Raw genomic sequence first — 19,276 nt, forward strand, 5'->3', positions numbered from 1 at the left:
GGACTAGAGAACAAGGATAGGGAGGCCCTGTCCCTTCAATGCATTTCCAACATGGGGAGCAGGGGTGAAGCAGATTTCAATTTATAGCTTCAGAAACATCCTGGACAGTAAGAGGGGAAGGTGGACCACCCTATATTTGGGTTACAAGCGGGGGCAAAAACCGAGAACCTGAAAAGGCAGTAGCATTTGCTATGTCACTGCAAAAGATGTCGATTTTACCCAGGACAAAGTCAGCCAGTCACAAAGGGGTTGGGATGGGACAATCGCGGACTGGATGGTAGAAGAGGAGGACAGACTACATCAAACAGTTGTTTAGGCTGATTAATTGCACCCTCTATTCTTGGGCAAAAGAAAGTTTGCTTAGCAATGTGTATAGCTGTCTGATAAACAGAAGCTCGACAAAGTGAAACTTTGCTGGCCTATATGCGAACCACCCTTTTCTTCGCTTAGCCTTGAGGGATTGCAATTTCTCAGTAAACCGGGGTGCAGAAGGGCTTTTTTTAAATTCAATTTTATTTTTTTTTACAATGTTTCATTGTGATTGCAAGAGTGGACACATTACAGCCTGCAGGGTTACCACAGCTCATGAGTGCCCAGCTCCAACATGGAGACTGTATGCCACTTACGCTTTAGAGTTTCCACTTTTTTTCAGAAGAAAGGAAAAGGAGAATGGAATGATCAGACCAGATAACCGGAAATGCAGCAAAGATTGACAGAAAACAATCGGAAGAAACAACAAGATCATGTGTATTCCCCAACTGATGTGTAGATTCATTGACAAGTCCAGGTCCAGCATGAGGCCTCGAAATTGAGAAGACAGAGGGTCGTCAGCTTGTCAGATGTGTAAAAGGAATTGTTTGTGAAGGGCGAGTTGAAGGGGGGGTAATGTAACTGGTTGCGTGTTTTGTGTGTGGATGTGGTGGGGGATTTGGTGGGAATGCTTGTAGCAAAAGGAGGCAATGGGGGTGGCGCGGGGGAGAAAGTAGGAGAGTTCGAGGGTTGGCGGAGGGTGAAACCTCCCGAATTCTTGATATTTCAGACTTTTGAGGGGCGCACAAACAACCAAAATAAAGCAGTCTTTCTTTTTTGTGCGGCCTTCAAAAAGTGGAAAATTACATAGAACCACCCAGACACATAGCAGGAAGATTTAATACCTTTTCTGATTCTAATCTGCTTAGATTCACATGCACTGACCCTTCCTCCCCTCTTGGAGTAGAAGGAACATAGACATTTTACACCATCTCTCTTCTTTACTCACTCACACTGACTATAAGGCTCCCTCAAGGCAGAAAAACCCAATCGGAGGGACCTTGACGCGTGAGGGATTTTGGGTACACTACATGTCACGTTAATGGTAGTGTTAGTTACGTCCAATGCCGACATCTCTTTTCCCTCGTTGAAAGAAAGATGCAATACTCTGCGATTACCACTAGATGTCAGACTATATGCACAGCATGTGAATCTAAGCAGATACAATCAGAAATGCTATCGCAGTGAGTAATGCATGTCATATCTCTTGCCCCTCAACACATTCTCAAGTGTATATATAGTAGACATTATTGACATTGCTTTGCTTTTATGCAAGAAATCTTTCAGTTGGGTTTGTGGCAGCGAGCTTTTTCTAGTCTGATGTGGTGCAGTGGTCTAGTGAGGCTGGGTGGGGGGGTGATGGGTGACCTGCATGCTTTAATGGCAAAGCTATCCAGTCAAAATTGAGTGTCTTTGCCATGAAAATGGCAGTCCCGCGTGTGCAGAGAATGCCACCAGTATGGAAGGAGACCGGTCATCGGAGTACTATGTGCTTAGTATTCCCACTTTCTTTATTTGAATGTATTTGAGATAGTAGGGAACACAGGTTTTAGCTTTGATTCTGTGACTGATTATATATCCTAGATATGTCGAGGAATCCCACTATACCCTTTGCAATAGTCATTGAGGGTGTAGGATATACCACCAGGTATTACAGAAAACGGTTTTAGGACTGGGAAAGCTCTTCTCAAAGGCCTTTTAGCTACAGTGTAACATTTGTGTATTATCTTATAGTATTAGTTTTATCTGTGATTTTAATGGAGGCTTTCATTATATATCTTATCACTTAATCCATTGTGCCCAACTGTACTTAACCCATCTCCTAAGATTGATGTATTACTGCGATGATACTTTACAGTTTCTGTCCAACTTGGTGCACATTTTTCCCCCAAAGGATAGATCTTTTCACATCCCTCACCAGAGGGCTGTACTAAAATCTGTAGTTTCATGGTGGAAACTGTTGGGCAAGAATTGATGTAGTACCCTGTGGGAGACTACACACCACTTGTCCTCTTGATATTGGGTAACCCACCTTTTTATATAGGCCTGTACTACACAAGTTGGTAGTGTGACTGAGCAGCCAGGCTTATCTTAAGAGGGGTAAATGTGAGCTGTAGAGCTGTAGCAATGAAATTCGCAAATACAAGTAACCCTTACACTTAAGGTTTTATTTATTTAACATCAGTTTATAAATGAGCACTCTTTAAAAAGGGCAATATAGGGAACAATCAAATATACTTTTCCAGAATCAACACAAAGCTAGTAGATACTCTTTAGGGACACTTTTTACACACTTCCTACAACCTGAGGTGATTTCACTAAATAGGACTGTAATGGCATTTATGTATCACTAGTACACTTGGTAGATTTTGAGGTTTGTGGAAAGGTTGAGGGAAGGAAAAGGGTTCAAGTTCTCAGAGCATGTGAGCACTTAAATCTTCCAATGAAGTCTAGACCAAACCCTTTCCCAGCAATACTGGTACTCTCCTGTCTCTTTTCCTCCATACTGCAGAGGCGTCCCTTCCAAGGGACAGGAGACGGAACCTTTTTCATCAGAAAAAACCTTCTCCTTTAAATTTAGAGGCGTGCCGGGGTGCAGCCCTGGGAGCATGCAGTGCCCTTACTCCGCCCTCCTACGCCACACCTCACCTCAATCCCCTTTTCCGTGTCGACAGGAACGGGGCGAATTCACCAGCGCTCCTGTGTTTGGCTTCGGCCATGTAATTCCACGCACGGATACTTCTTTGTCTTTTTTGTCTTTATCATTCAGGTGGTTGGTCCTCGGGTGTCGCGCCCCTCCCCGGCGCATGTCGACTTCTACAGGGTTCAGCAGGTGTCCATCCTGCGAATGGCTTTCCAACTTCAGACCCCCGTGCCCTCTGCCTACGTTGCCTTAGCCCAGACTATGGTTGGCAAGCTTATACAGCGTGCAACGCCCTGTCATCGAGGTCACTGAATAAAAGGCTAGCCAGGTGGAGGGAGCTCTTCCAGAAGTCGCCTCCAGAGGACCTCAAGAACTTTGACACATCGAGCCAGATCCAAGGTAGGGCCTGTATTTTCTATAGCACCCCACAAGGGAGACTCCTTCCCAAGGACATGCCTGCGCGTGAGGGACCGCTCGGGTCCTTTTTTTACCAGCACGCGCACCGAGACTGCTTCAGCTATCGACCTCCAGGCTGAGGGATCCTCCAGATAAGTGTTGAGGGGCAGGAAGGTTCTTTGACTGGGGCTACACGCGAGGGGCTGCGCCCTTTGACCAGCATTATGTCAAAGGGACCATGCCCTAGTACCGGCAATACAGTCGAGGGGGTGCTTAAACGCAGCTCTACTGACCCACGGGCTGAGGGTGTTGCACCTACCGGCTCTAGGACCGAGGAGCAGGGTAGGCCTCGCGATCCACACACAAGAGTCTTGGAGGAGGCCGGGCCCAGCGAAATGAGCAAAACGACGCAGGCACGTGGCAGGCAGCTTGACAAAATGGCCGCTGCGCCAGACATCTGCACCTGTCTGACTCCATTCCAGGAGTTCTGTGAAGAACGAGAGTCAAGGTGGGGCTGGCCTCAACCAGGTACGTGGCCTACAGCCTTTCCTTCATTTGCGCAGGGCAGTTCCCTCTGCGTCTGTACGGGCAGGGTATGCAGCAGCTCCAACATCCTCCTGCTTCCCCCCACCTGTATCCCCTACCACTGCTCCGGCCTGTGAAGATAGGTTTTTTGAGAGGTTCCTCACTCTCATGAAGTCCCCTCGGATGGGGGTTATCCTAAGGGAGGCCATCGGGGACATGCTCCCTCAGATGCTACTGGCACCACAGGCTCCCCTTCCGGCACCCCTGGCCCCGGCCCAGCCTCTGCCTCCCCAGCAGATTCCTCAGGCGGTTCCCTACCAGCCTCTGCCTTGGTCCCCGTACGCCAGCCTCCGGCTCACGCTACTCCTTCACCTACGCAGGACCCTCCTGACCCACAGGATACGGATGAGGAGGCGGGGCTGGCGGACTATCTGGGTCTAGCTCAACTCGAGGTCGAGCAACCGGCCGAGGGGGTACTTGCTGAAGTCCTCACGCGACGCCCCTCAGCCAAAAGAGGAATTCCACTGCAGACCGATGTAGTCTCCCTGGCAAGAAGGGCTGGCTCAAGCCCCACTCTGTCCAGCCAGTCAATCGACGCCTGGACGCAAAGTACAGGCAGATGGAGGGGGGATACACTCTTGCATCGGCCCATCCTCAGCCACACTCCTCAGTGATTGCTGCAGCATCACTATACTCTAAGCCTCAGTCGTCGTCCTCAGTCTCCTCCTCGGCGACGCTGCTAGGCAAGGAGATGATCTTGGAGGCATACAGGAAGAAACTGTATTCCAACGCGTCCTTGCATCTTCGTCAGACAGATGCCATGCTGCCTGCCGCTAACCAAAGGTTATAACGAAAAATTGCGCACTTCCTCCCGGAACTCCCTATGCAGAGCCAATCACGTTTAAAGCAGGGACTGGCTGAGGCCAAGCTGGTGGCGCAGTACCTCATGGAATCGACAATGGCCTATATTGACGCATCTGGCCGTGCCATCTTGACAGAGATGAGGACAGCCTGGCTCCGTGCAACGAAAATCAACCCGCACGTCCAGGAATGCATATTAGACCTGCCGTTCGAGGGGTGGGGGGAGAGCACCTCTTCTACTCCACCACAGCGAAGAGCAGGACAAAAAGAAAAACAGCTCACAAACGGCCAAGTCTTTATCCATCTTGACAAAGACCACACCCAAATCGTACAACCGGTCACAGCAGCGCTCCGACAAGGGGCGTACGTACGGAGGGTTCCGCGGCTTCCAGGAACGGAGATCCAGGTAGCCTGACCGCTCGTCGACTCCAAATCGGCACAAGCAACAAAAAGGGGGGTTTGGGGTGGGTAAGGGCTTTTTCCAGCCCCCCTCTGAGACCACGTCAGAGGGAAAGAAGGCATGACCCGCCCCTTCGGGTCCACGTGTCTCCAGTGGGGGGCAGGCTTGCTCTCCATGCACATTTCTGGTGGCAGAATTTTGCTGACCCCTGGATCCTCCCTGTAGTATCCACTGGGTACTGCCTAACCATCCCAGCCTCTCCTCCCTCAAGTTGGGACAGCAACTCTACTGGCAGAGATCTGGTCGCTCGTAGAGAGCCAGGCAGTGGAGGAAGTCCCAGCCTCCTAGCGAGGCTTGGGCTTTTACTCCAGGGTTTTTGACATTCAGAAGAACCACCAGGCAGGCCTGACAGTCGTGCTGGACCTTTCTAACCTCTCCTTATCCCTACAGAAATTCAAGATGGTTATGCCAGCTTTTATAGCGGAGACATTGTGCAAGGGAGACTGGATGTGCTCCCTGGATCTGAAGGACGCGTACCTACACGTCCCGATTTGGCAGCCCCATTGCTCGGTCCTCCGGTTCAGGATCATGGGCTACCATTTCCAACTCTGCTCCCAGGGTCTTTACCAGACTCATGAATCAGTGGCTGCCCGCCTCAGAGCGCAGGGCCTCCACATCTACCCATACCTCGACGACTGGCTCGTCAGGGCTACATCTGCGGAAGCGGTTCACCACTCTTCCCATGCCCTTATGAACGCACTGCACGATCTGGGCTTGTCGCTCAACCTCAAGATGTCGCAGCTGTAGCCCACGCAAACTGACATTCTTGGGCCTCATCTGGGACGCGTGCTCCGAGAAGGTGTTTCCGTCGGAGGACAAGATCTCTGCCATCAAGAGGGCGACCACCCACTTACTCAGAGAGGTGACCTCAGCATGGTGGTACCAGCATTTCCTAGGTCTCCTGGCGGTGGTCCCATTAGCCATTCCACACACGAGACTGAGGGTGAGGAGGATTCAGCTGCCAGCCCCGCAGTTCACGATTGTCAGACTCCTCGCTCGATGGCTGGCGAGCCACCCTGGATGATCTCTCGGTCCACAGCACCTGGACTCGACAGGAGCAGGAATACCACATCAATTGGTTTGAGCTGAACGCCATCTGGCTAGCGCGCAGAGCATTCCTTACACTTCCCAGGGGCAAGGTTGTCCTCATCCAGACGGAGAACTCGACCAGCATGTACTATGGCAACAAGCAGGTAATCACCAGATCCCATCCACTTTGCAGACTGGCAATCAGCATGTGGGAGTGGGCCCTGATAAACGACATCGACCTCGTGGCAGTCCACCTTCCGTGGAATCCAACCTGGAGGCGGACAGGCTCAGCAGGTTAGGAGCAGACAATTACGAGTGGCCTCTAAACGACCTTGTCACTCAGGAGATCTTCAACAGATGGGTCTACCCTAGGTGGATCTCTTTGCCACCTGGTACAACAAGATGGGTCCTCAGTTCGCCTCCTGGCAGGGACAGGGCGCCGGCTCCCTGGGCAACGCAGTTCGGATTCAGTGGAAAGGCATGACGGCTTACGCCTTCCCGCCCACTCCGCTGATTCAGTGATTTGCAAGATCAAGGAGTCTCGCCAGCTCAACATCATTCTAATAGCTCCATGGTGGCTGGCCAGCCCATGGTTTTCGGAGCTGCTAAGCCTCTCGGAGTTGCCTCAATTTCACCTTCCGACGGGCCCAGCACATCTGGCACAGCAGGGGGGGCATGATCATCCAACCCACGCCATAGAAACAAGCCCTCACAGCGTGGTTCCTGAGTAGGTAACGCTAAGGCACCTCAGACTCTAACAGGCTAATATGGAAATCATACAGGGCGCAAGGCTACCAGGGCTCATTATAAAGGGAAATGGACCAGGTTCTGCCACAGGGCAGTCTCCAAGGAAATCGCCCCCCCCCCGGCTTGTATTTTGAACGACGTGCTCTCCTTCTCGGCGCAACTCGCCCACTCTGGCGTGCAGGTGGACACCTGCCGCACTTACCTCGCAGCCATAGGGGCTTACAGGAACTCTGAAGAGGTGGGTGGTGGGTCTTCTCCACCTCCAATCTGATTGTCAAACATTTGACTGGGCTGGTGAGGCTCTTCCTGCCCATCAGGAAGCCGCACCGCGTGTGGGACCTGAACATAGTCTTGTGCTCTCTGGCGCACAAACCGGTCGAGCCAGTGGCGTCTGCCGATTTCAGGGTAGTTACCATTAAGACGGCCTTACTAGTCGGCCTCACCTCGGTTTGCAGAATCGGTGAAATCCAGGCGCTGGTCGCCTCAGAACCATATATACGAACTTTCACAGGGACAAAGTGGTTGTAACGCTCACCTGGCTCCCACGGAGGCACTGGTCTGGGTTGCTGTGGCCTCTTCAAGCGTGATGCGCAGAATTCGGACCACCGATTGAACACGACCCCAAATCTTGCTTGTCGGGCCCGTAGGATTATCCTTCTGCAGATGAGAAAGGGGATTAACTGTCTGCCTAATAGTGTGCTGGCTCCCCTCTTCCCCCCCTTCGTTCTTCTCTGATTCCTCCAATACCCCCGGTTTAAGCTCACCTTATGGTTTGGAAGGATGAACTCTCCATCCTGCTTCTGGTGCAGGGGCGCGCGTTCGTCCAGTTACTTCACTGGTTTTCAGAATGGCGCTGGCACATCCACTTGACTTTTCTGAGTAATACGCCGTAAGTATGAAGATGCAAAAGTTCAAGTGTGAGCCTCCTTTTATGTTGTCTTTCCTGACCTTTATTTCAGGTGCAGAACAAAGTCGATGCGTTGAGGGGTTAAATTGTCGGTGGTAAAATCAGGTGAGTTAGTGATGAGGGTGACCCCTCTAAATGTCTTTATAATTCCCCAGTAATGTCTTTTGTCCTCTCCCCTTAGGGGCCGGGGTGCGGTACCTGCCAAAGATGCGGCGCCGACCCGAGATGTGGAATGGTTCACCAAGAAAAGCCGGTAAGTAATAGGGCTGAAAATTCGGCTTTTCTCTTGTCTTCCCTTGCTCACCTTTTGTCTCTTCTTCTCTCCCCTAGGTGCAGAGATGTGGCGACCGGTGCTTAGAGCCGCGATGGAGCCGGGCGGCGTCTCGGGAATAGGTGAGTGAAGCACGGCGCTGCAGCGAGCAACGCGGTGCTTTTAAATGGAAGTCTTCCTTCAGGAATGCTGGCGTGAAGATTCTGGATGCAGGTAAGAAGGTTGAATAAGTTCTTGGTTTTCACCTTTCTCTTCTTGTTCCCTTACATGTGGTCCAGGTTCGAGGCGGGCGTGGCTGGAGTCCAGGAGCAGACACGCTGAGCGTTCAGCTGCTGGGATGCAGAACAACGCGAAGCACGTGTGGCTGTCCGGGCGTGGCTTAAATAGCTTTGGAAAAAGTTCCAGGTGAGTATTCTTCCACAGCCCCACCCAAGTAACAAAATTAGTTCCATCAGAAAAATAGTTCCTCCTAAGCCTCATTTGGCTTGGTTCTTCATGCAGCACGGTCTGCATCAGGTGAGTGTGCAGCATGGTCTGCTTCAGGTAAGTGCACCAAACACTTCCCCTTATGAGCCTGGCGCTAATGGCGCCAGGACTGATGTCCAACATGAGCCTGGTGCCAACGGCACCAGGACAGAGTCCAAAGAGCCCCTATAAAGGGCCGCTGGGCTTTTACCTGGGGGCGTGATGCCTGCTCCCGGGGGCGCTAGGCCTGGCCTGGTGCTCCGGGGGTAGGCATCATGACAGTAGTCCTGCGGACACACCCAGCATTTCTGCCGACGGTGCCGTCTGCTTTCCATTTGAACGAGAAAATAGTCCTTCCTACGTTGTTTGCCGATCCTAAAGACGAGGCACAGAGTTCTGCACTGCCTGGATGTCGGGCGTGCCCTGAAATTCTACCTTGACCGGACGAAGGGCTTCTGCAAATCGGAAGCCCTTTGTCACTTTCGGAGGTGCAAGACCAGGCTTTCGGGCCTCAAAGGCCTCCCGCTGGATGGTCTCGGCCATCAAAGAAGCATGCGAGGGCCCGCACAAGCCGCTTCCGGCTAAACGGCACGCCCACGCAGCCAGGGCCAAGGCAATGACCATCGCATTCCAGCGCCATGTCCCATGGCAAGTCATAAGCAGGGCGGCCCCTTGGGCCCCTCCCTCGGCTTTCTGCAAGCATTACTGTTTGGATGCCGGCTCTAGCTCTGATGCGGCTATCGGACAGGCGTTTCTCAGGAACCGATTTGCTTGAGGAGGGTCTCCTTTCCACCCTGGCGCTACATTCAGTTGTAATTGCCCATGCATTATGGAGGAAAGGGAATGGGACCTAAGAGTAATTATAAGTTACTCACCGTAGTGTCGTACTCTTGGTGGTTAGTCCCCTTTCATCCATACGTCCCACCATCCTCCCCCCCCCCCCCCCCCATATCCCCAATAATACTGGAGTCATTAGGCAATGTTAAATTTATCGTCCATGCGTCAATGGGGACTGAGGTGTGCCACCGGGTGGTGGTCTGAAGGCAGCGCATGCTCCCAGGTACGCACCCCTGCATGTCTCTAAATTTAAAACGGGAGTTGAAAAAAGTTCTTTCTCCCGTCCCTTGGAAGGGACGCCCCTGCAGTATGGCGGAAAGGGGACTAAGGGCTAAGTCAGTTTCACTTTGCTATTCTTGGGAACAGTAGTTCATGCAAGAAAACGTATTTAAACCTTAGGAGTAATCTAAAGGATTTCTCTGACTGCACGGAAGGTGTTGTCACCATACAAAAAGTAAATGCCAATGGAGTTTGTCAGACTCCAAAAACAAAGGATACACATAATCCAAATCGGGTCAAAACACATGAGCGAGTGAGAAAAACGGCCCACTCGCTGCAGGGTTAAAATTAAAAAGTCCTAAAGTCCATCAAAATAGCTGGGGGTCTCTATGGTTGAAGGGAATTGGCATAGAAATGAGTTCTCCCTAACAAACTCATGTCGTTGGTTACATTTTTAATCTTTCTAAATGGTAAGCGTGCAGAAACTGTATGTTTTATGGGTTTGCCAATCTAACTTGTATGTTTTTGTTTTGTAGACAGCCATGTGCTAGTCAAAGCAGCTTGAAAGATATTAATTGGGACAGCTCCCAATGGCAGCCACTGATTCAAGATCGCTGCTTTCTTTCCTGGTTGGTGAAGATACCATCTGAGCAGGAACAATTAAGAGCTCGCCAGATAACGGCTCAACAAATAAACAAGCTGGAAGAGCTATGGAAGGTATGCTGTTAGGGAGTTGTAACCTGCTTGCTAATTAATGGTAATTGGAACGTGAGCCATGTATGTGATTTATGCTGTTCAATCTGCTTTCATGATCTTGACATGTTGGTCACAGTGGTAAATGTATCTGCCTGAAGATGGATAGATGGAATGACTGCACCCATACGATGAAACGACATTTGCGTGTGACCAATGCATATTGAATTTGAGTGTGAAAATGTCACCAGGATTTGAGTGCAAGAAGTCTACAGTCTTATGTAAATGCTTACAACACGTAAATATATGCAAAAAATAGTCATGCCATTTTTGCAGGATCAGACTGTTTTAGATTAATGTTCTGCACATAGATCCCAATATAGTAATTCGGCTGACATATAACCTGATCACTAGATTTTGAAATGCGTGATTTTCTGGGTGATTACCATATGTAACTCAATGCAGGCATCATTTTCATGCTCCATCCATGCTGCTACCTCGAATTAAAACCTTCAAATTCATTTTGTCTGCACACTGGTTTGGCCCCTGGGGAGAGGACGACTTTGGGCGAAGGTTTCAACTACTAAGGCTCAACTGTATCCTGACTGTCTACCATGGGAACCTAAGGTTAAATGAAAACAGTGGGCTGCATATGCAATGGATGCCAGCAGCTCATTGGCTTCAGTGTTAACTGATTAGGCAAAGGGAGTCTGCAGGAAACTTGAATACTGGACTTGTAAAAAGGGGAAGCAATACCATAATTCCAAAACATACTAACTATTATGTTAGTATCACGCCTATTAAACAAAAGGTGTGCGCTGGAGGCTCCAGCTTCCCCACCCATGCAGCCACGCACTGGAACACACTGCCACCTCACCTAAGACTGATTGAATAACACCTAGCCTTCCGTAAGGCTATCAAATCTAGACTTTATCTAAACAGAATATCTATTACGAAACGGTTTTAGCAATTTCCTGCATATTTGTTTGCTACTGTGTAACCATGAGCCCATTGGGCACCCGCCTGTAACCTTAAGTCTGCTGATCTGTAACAGCGCCTCGATGCCTCATGGGCTGCAAGCGCGCTTGATAAATGCAAATAAATAACTTCAATGGTGAACATCTTTCAAGTCTGGTACCTCCTTTAAGGCCCATGCAAGTGTGCCTTTATATTTTTTAACGGGGCTAAAGACCAATGCATTTCTGACAAAGCTATAGAAATGATCACATGACTACCGTACAAGTCTGCCCATGTCAGCATCACAGGCAAATGTTGAGTACGTTAGTCTGTACCCCTGCAGGGCTAAAACCCACTTAGGCTAACATCAAAGTCTCTGGTGCTTCAGTACTGCAAGCTAACTGCCAGAAATTGTCATCTATTGTCTGTTAGGAAGGACTTTCAGAGCCTACCCTCTGGGAGGGTTTGGAGACCAATAGTACAATTTCCACTTAATTACTGTTGAGTAAGAGTTTCACAAAAGTATGAACCTGTACTGTTCGGCCCAAACAAACGTAAAGCTTGCATAATATACACACGCCATACAGATAAGAGGCGTATCTGCTAATTTTGCTCAACAAAAATTGGCAAATTCACGCACACAAAACAAATGGAGTGAAGTACTCCCCGAAGAAATGGAAAACGGACACATGAGCCTGTCCCCCTAATGTCACTCACAGCTATATGGATATTTATGGACCAGTAGTGCATCAGGAACTATTGATGTCTAATTTGAATATATACAAATGTACTTTTTTTTGTGTATGAATGACTAGGTGCAAAGCAATATTTACTCAAAGTTTTATAGTTTTTTTTACGTTTATAAAATACTTCAATCGGAAAGGGGACTTTACCTTTTTTACTCCCCTAAAATTCATCTTACTTCCAACTTTAAATAAAATACTTCAATTTCAAAATCTTTTCTGGAGCACTGCGATCTGCCATAGCACACAACTATATACATATTTCTGATGCTTGTGTAATCTGCTTAGATCACATGCTATGCATAGGCCGACATCTAGTGGCAGCTCCGGTATTAGTTTTTCGTCTACACAGTAATGTAAGAGGGGCACTAGACAACTCTTTGCAGTTAACACAGAAATAAACGATTCACATAAGCAAAATCTTTACTGTGCAAGTAAAGTCAGAGGAGTGGTTAAAACAGATATTACACCTTTCCTAAGTCTAAGGCTGTCCTATATCCGGAGCAGTCATGCCCTAATGGGTAAGCAAATCCAATTTTCCAAAGTTAGTCACAGGTAATTGAGGATGGTCAGTGGGGTGCAGAACCTCTCAATGTTCCCCCTATATACTTGTTAAGGTGGATTTATAGAATCTGGTCTGGTGGACATATTTTAGGAGGCAACCCTAGTTATAGTGAACAGGGGGAACTCTGCGAGGCTATCCAAAACCAAATCAAGGTAACAATGAAGAGCAGTCGAGGCTATTGTGAGGAGTGTGTGGTTGGGGCCAGTGGTCCACAATGAGTCCACACAGTGAAACACATAATTAATTGTAGAGTGAAATGTGCAGAAATACTATTTCTCCAGCATGGGGTCTGGCATGGATTCACATGCTCATGAATATTCCCTGTCGTCAGGCCGGGAATCCTCGGTAAAAGAAAAAAAAGTTTCACTTTTGTTAGGTAGAAACCTGTGCAGTTCCCTTAGGGACCACTGCAAAAGATTTTTAAGACTTCAGGTGTTTTGCAGTAAACCCACTTGGTAGCAGTCTGTACCACACAGATTCACTTGGTAGCTGTGGCTGAGCAGTCAGACTTCCCTCAAGAAGAGTTAGGTAGTATGCAGAGTATACACAATAGGTACAGAAATACAGTAGCACAAGCAAACACTGACCACTGCTTTGGTGTAAAAGTATATAATTATTTATTTAAAGACACACTTGTAGATTACACTAGCACAAAAAGGTAAGTAAATTTAGCACACAGTCACTATTATATACACACAACCCTAATCACGTATTAGACAAGTCCTAGTGAGAAACACCACTTATTTTCAGACAGAGGTGAGCGCTTAACATAAGATGGCACTCTAATAAGTTATAAATAAAGGGAGGGAAAAAGGCAGTATCGAAGCGCACAAGTTTCAATACTTTTAAAAGAACCACAGTAAGGCAGGATAGGCAGAGTTCTACTGGAGAGCAAGGAAGTCAATTGCAAGGCCCAGCTCTTGGAGAGAGCAAGCAGAAGGGGTCCAGGTTCACACAGTGGGGTTATGCCCAAAGAGTCTTGTAGATAGTTCGCACACAAAGGATGAAATTCAAGTTAGGAAAAGTTAGCTAGGTTGTCCCAGGCCAGCCCAGGTTAGAAAGTCTAGGCTTTACTGTCACCCCGAACGATCTGTCGCAAGGGAAGCCAGGCGGGACACAGTACCTTAAGTGTGAAGGAAGCTCCTGCGGGGGCAGTTGTTCCTGGCAGGGGGCGCAAGTCGGTGTTTCATCCAGAGGAAGAGGTCTCGCCGTGGAGGAAAGATGAAGGTCGTTGCACTGCCAGGGAAGAAACCAGCCGCGGAGTTCTTCGGTTAAAAGGTACTACCCTTCTCGTCGCGGTAGTGGTAAGACGTGGTATTCCGTTTGCCGGGGTGCTTGGCACGGGCAAGGCAGCCACCAGATGCTCCAGGAAGGTGAAAAGAAGGCAAAACTGGTTATCCCCACCAGTCAAAGGAAGAAGACTGTCATGATGCCTACCGCCCGGCATCCGGACCAAACCCATTAGCCCCGGGAGCAGGCATCTAGACATTTAGTAAAACCTCAGCAGCCCCGGGTAAGGGCTATCTGGGTTCAGTCCTGGTGCCTAAGGCGCCAGGCTCATAGTCACTCAGGCAGACCATGCTGCAAATGACTCCAATCCAACATGAAGCCTGAAAGGGACTATTTTTCTACAGGGACTATATTTTACTTGGTGTGGTTCTAGGGACTTCTTACCTGGGACTACTTTTGAGGCTATTTAAACCACACCCGACCAGCAACACACGCTTTGTGTTATTCTGCATCCAGCAGCGTAACTTACGCTCACCGTGCCTGTAGCCTGCATCCAGTCTTCTGCCACGCCCGCCTCGAATCCAGAGCTCCTAAAACAAAGAGGAAAGAAAGGTACAAGGTTAGAAAGCAAACTGAATTCTATTCCACACCTGATTCTGGATCATCTCGTCTCCGGACCTGTAAAGAAGATCATTTCTGCACGCGCCTCACCTCCAGCTGCAGCGCCGCGCCATACTCGCCAGTCTTCACAGCATCATTCGGGTCGGCCCTGCCTCCATCAGCCAAACTTCGGCACCTAGGAGACAAAAGAAAACCACAAGGTGAGCCGAGGGAACCAACAAATGTAATTCTTACCACCATAGACTTACCTGATTTACCACCGGAGGCATCCTTTTGTGACTCTCCATATTTTCACGTGCTGCATCTGTAAAGAGAGACAAAACGTTTTCCACGTGCAACATTTACCGGTCAGCGCCGGGTAATACAGACTCTTACCTGAGTGCCACCAGCTGCCACAAGAGCATCTTTTCACGAGCCAGCTGCAAGACAAGAAAGGAAGGGGGGGAACAAGAGTGAAAATCGGACTTATTGAACTCTATGAACTTAATACTTATGATCCTCACCAGGAACCTCAGTCAATAGTCTCCGACTTTCCCGAGCCTTCAAACCAGTGAAGTAACTGGAATCGACGCGCCCCTGCAAATCCACGCAGGATGGAGAGCTCATCTTTCAAGAATATAAGGTGAGATTGCTGTGAGGGCATTTTGGAGGTGATTAGTTGGGGAGGACTGTGGGGGTGCCATCACTTGAATCCACAAGTGGCTAAATCCATTTCTCCACTTGCAGGAGAATATTTCTACGGGTTAAGCAGACAAGATCAGGAGGGCAGATCCAGTCAGTCATCGCTGCACTACGCATCACGTGGGTGGAGACCGCAGCTGTCCGGGTCCAACCGACGCCCCTGTGGGAGCCAGGTGAGCGTAACAAAGACTCTCCGGACTGGACATCTCCTCTGTCGTCGGGAAAAGTGGTGAGATGGTTCAGCAGGGCTCCACCGGTGGTGTCGTTGCAGGTCGGCTCAGCTTCTCCCTCCTCGGATTCTTAGGTCCTGTGGCGACTTCTGAAGTTCCAGTCCCCAAAGCCCTGCTTTTATGCAGCAAACCCCCATTCATTCAGCCTAGCTGTCAATCAAACATGCTAAGTGGTGAGCCGGCCGGCTCACCACTTGGGCCAATCACGCAAGAGTGCGACTTGAGTTGCCAAGGCAACTCAGTCCAGGGTGCCTAAACCCCCTCCTACCCCCCCTGTGGAACCCAGACAGAGTGGCACCACTTTTGGAGGCTTCTGTGGAGAAGCCCGCCAAAAAGTGGAACAAAGGGCTCGACTTGGGTTGGAGTCACAGAAGAGAACACAAACGCCATTTTAGAATAGAGTTCTGGCAAAAAATACCAAACCAACCGGTGAATTAATATTAAATAAATAAACCGGCAGTATGTTCGAGACTATAAGAATTAAATTAAAGTTGGTTGCCTCGAACAATGGGAAAATCCCATAGAGATATATTCGCGGACGAATATAAAAAGTAGTATACACTGCCACCAGCCAAAACTCGATCAGGGGGGACGGAGACGTGCCCCCTCGAACAGACTCCGGGGCAATCGAATTGCCCCGACCAGGGCGTCCACAATATGATGGTTTGCACTGGTTTCTGTTCATAATTTGGGACTAGTAAAGCCAATGGTGACTTTACATGCCCTGGGAGACAGTAGTCGGTCCCAGGGTATGGAGTCTATGTTGGGGGGGGTCGCTACGACACCCCTGGGTTACAGCACGGAGGGTGCTGTGTAACCCACATCAAAAACACATGAGACCCTATGGTGTAAAAGACCCCATAGCCCATAAAACACATGGAAAGATAAAGGAACATCTCAAATCAGATCTAAGAGTGGGAGTAAAAGAGTCTCACTCTTAGCAGGAGAAAAAAATAAACCCCAAAAATCCAGCAAAGCTGCTGGGGGACTCACTAGGCTTGGGAAATTAGCCTTTACAGAGAATTCTCCCTAACACTCCCCCCCTCCACCCCCCTCCCGACTAAGGGACAGGAGGATTTAATCCACTCCTGGATAAACCTCATACCTCTAGTCGATGACATACATCCTAGAGTCCATCAGCATTTTGATGGTGACACCCTGACCTGTGCTCAATGGTGAAATCGAACCTGTGCAGGCAGATTGACCATCTCAATAGTTTTGGATTTTCTCCCTTCATTTGGTCAGTCTGAATGACAAAAGTAGAACCATACAAGTATGGCCTAAATTTCTTCAGTGCCCACACAATAGCAATGCATTCTCTTTCGATTGTTGCCCACCTTGTCTCAGTTTTCTACTGATGAAGCAAATGGGGTGCTCCCTACCCTTCTCATCCAGTTGGCTAAGGAGTGCACCTATACCTACATTAGAAGCATCTGTCTGCACAATGAAAGTTTGGTGATAGTCAGGAGCTCTCAATACTGGTGCCTGGCAAAGAGCTTTCTTCAGGTTTTCAAAGGCCTGATTGCATTCCTCATTCCATTTGACCTTCTTAGGGAATTTTGGAGCGGAGATCACATTCAGTGGAGAAGCTATGGTCCCATAGTTCTCAATGAAATTCCTGTAGTACCCGGTGAGGCCTAGGAAGGCTCTCACCTGGGTTTGAGTAGTAGGTGTTGTCCAATTTTGCACAGCTTCAATCTTACTGAGCAAAGGCCTTATTTCTCCACCTCCTACCTCATGCCCAAGGTAGACTACCTTACGCTGTCCAATCTGGCATTTACTTGCCTTTATGGTCAGATTGGCTTGTCCAAGAGCCTGCAAAAACATACCCTAAGTGGTCAACATGTCCTTCCCAGGATTGGCTGAATACTGCAATGTCATCCAAGTATACCATGCAGAAGTCCTCCATCCCATTCAGAACCTGATTCACCATTCTTTGGATTGTAGCAGGTGCATTCTTCAATCCAGAAGGCATAACCTTAAATTGGTATAAGCCCACTGGGGTAGAAAATGCAGTCTTCTCCTTGGAATGGTCTGTCAAGGCTATTTGCCAATAGCCTGGCGTGAGGTCAAATGTGCTGACGAACTTGGCTGAACCAAGTCTATCCACCAACTCATCTGTTCTTGGCAAAGGGTGGGCATCAGTCTTGGCGACTGCATTAAGAGCTCTATAGTCCACGCAGAATCTCAATTCTTTGGATCCTGCCTTTGGTACTAACACAACTGGGCTAGACCATGGACTAGTAGAGGGCTCTATTACCCCGAGATCAAGCATCTTCTTGACCTCCCCTTTGATGTGGGTCCTTACATTTTCTGACATTCTATAGCCTCTGCTTTTGACTGACTGGCAGGCAGTCACCAGTGAGTATATCATGCTGTCCCCAAGAGGTCAAGCCTGGTGAAAGTGAGAACAGAGGCAAAGTGATTTAACATAGCTTTGCACTCTGCCTGTTGCTCAGGTGTCAGATTTGAAGAGAGATTTACTCCAATCTTTTCGTCCAAGGGTAAGTCTCTGAGAAGATCAGGTAGAGCTTCGCTCTCTTCTTCCTCTTCTGTTGAAGCTAGAAGCAAGGCTCCTACTTCAGGTCTGGAGACATACGCCTTTAGTCGGTTGGTGTGGAAGACTCTAGGAGCCTCCTTGGGATTGCCCAAGTCCAACAGATAGTTCACCTCTCCAAGTTTACCCACAACCTTGAAGGGTCCCATCCATTTATCTTGCAAGGCCCTCCGGCTTGTTGGGATCCTAACTAGAACTAGCTGGTCTTGAGTGAACTCAACTATGTTAGCCTTCTGGTCATGCCAATGCTTGACCAGGGCTTGTCCAGCTTTCAGGTTATCACTAGCTTCTGCCATCATTTGTGACATTCTCCTGCGGAGACCTATCACATAGTCAGTCACTCTGACTGGCTTGGGGGAAGGAACACTCTCCAACCCCTCCTTGATCAGGGCCAATAGACCTCTGACCGGATGGCCATAGAGAAGTTCAAAGGGAGAATAACCTACTCCCTCCTGAGGGACTTCTCTATAAGCAAAGAGAAGGCATGGCAATAGAAGGTCCCACTTTCTTTTAAGGGGATCCTCTAAAGCACCTATCATGCTCTTCATGGTTCTGTTGAACCTTTCTACCAACCCATTTGTCTGAGGGTGGTAGGCGGTAGAGAACTTGTAAGTAACTCTACAGGTTTTCCACATGGCTTTCATGTAGTGGGACATATAAAATTTGACCCCCTGTCAGAGATTACTTCCTTAGGAAACCCAACCCTGGTAAAAATACCAAGGAGGGCCTTGGCCACAGCCTGAGCTGTAACAGTCCTCATAGGAATTGCCTCAGGGTACCTAGTAGCATGGTCTACTACAACAAGGATGAACCTGTTACCTGAGGAGGGTGGGGGATCAAGGGGACCAACAATGTCAATCCCTACTCTCTCAAATGGGACCACAACTGGGAGAGGCACTAAAGGTGCCACATTCTTGGACCCAACCTTACCAGAAGTCTGGCAGGTATGGCAGCTCTTGCAAAACTTATCTACCTCAGCCCCCATCTTTGGCCAATAAAAGTAGAGTGAGAGCCTTTCCTTGGTCTTCTTGAAACTCAATTAACCAGCCAAAGGAATCTCATTGGCTAGTTGCAAGAACTGTTCTGTTTTCTTGAGGTACTATAAGCCACTTGTAGTCTCCAGGTGCAGACTCAGTTGGTTCACTGTAGAAGAGGCTATCTTCCCAGTGCAACCTATACTTCCTAGGCTCTTGCGCATCAGCCTGAGAAGCTGCCTGTTGGCGAAGACCTTCCAGAGTTGGACATTCTCTCTGTCCCTTACTGAAGTCCGCCCTGTTGGGCCCACCTTCTGCCAGTAAAGACTGCAGCTCTGGATGGTCAACAGGATCC

At 48.9% G+C, this 19,276-nt stretch overlaps 1 protein-coding gene across 3 annotated transcripts in view; it reads left to right on the top strand.

Moving 5' to 3' along the window:
- Nucleotides 1-19,276, top strand: part of UPF1 (UPF1 RNA helicase and ATPase) — a 1,138,135-nt gene that overhangs the window by 130,502 nt on the left and 988,357 nt on the right. For all 3 annotated transcript variants that reach the window (XM_069649320.1, XM_069649322.1, XM_069649321.1), the window contains exon 5: nucleotides 10,207-10,387. In XM_069649320.1, coding sequence (XP_069505421.1) covers nucleotides 10,207-10,387 — 181 coding nt within the window. The remainder of the gene's footprint in view (nucleotides 1-10,206; nucleotides 10,388-19,276) is intronic.

Source organism: Ambystoma mexicanum, chromosome 1p (assembly GCF_040938575.1).
Source record: "Ambystoma mexicanum isolate Mex_15411 chromosome 1p, UKY_AmexF1_1, whole genome shotgun sequence".
In the NCBI taxonomy this organism is placed as follows: domain Eukaryota; kingdom Metazoa; phylum Chordata; class Amphibia; order Caudata; family Ambystomatidae; genus Ambystoma; species Ambystoma mexicanum.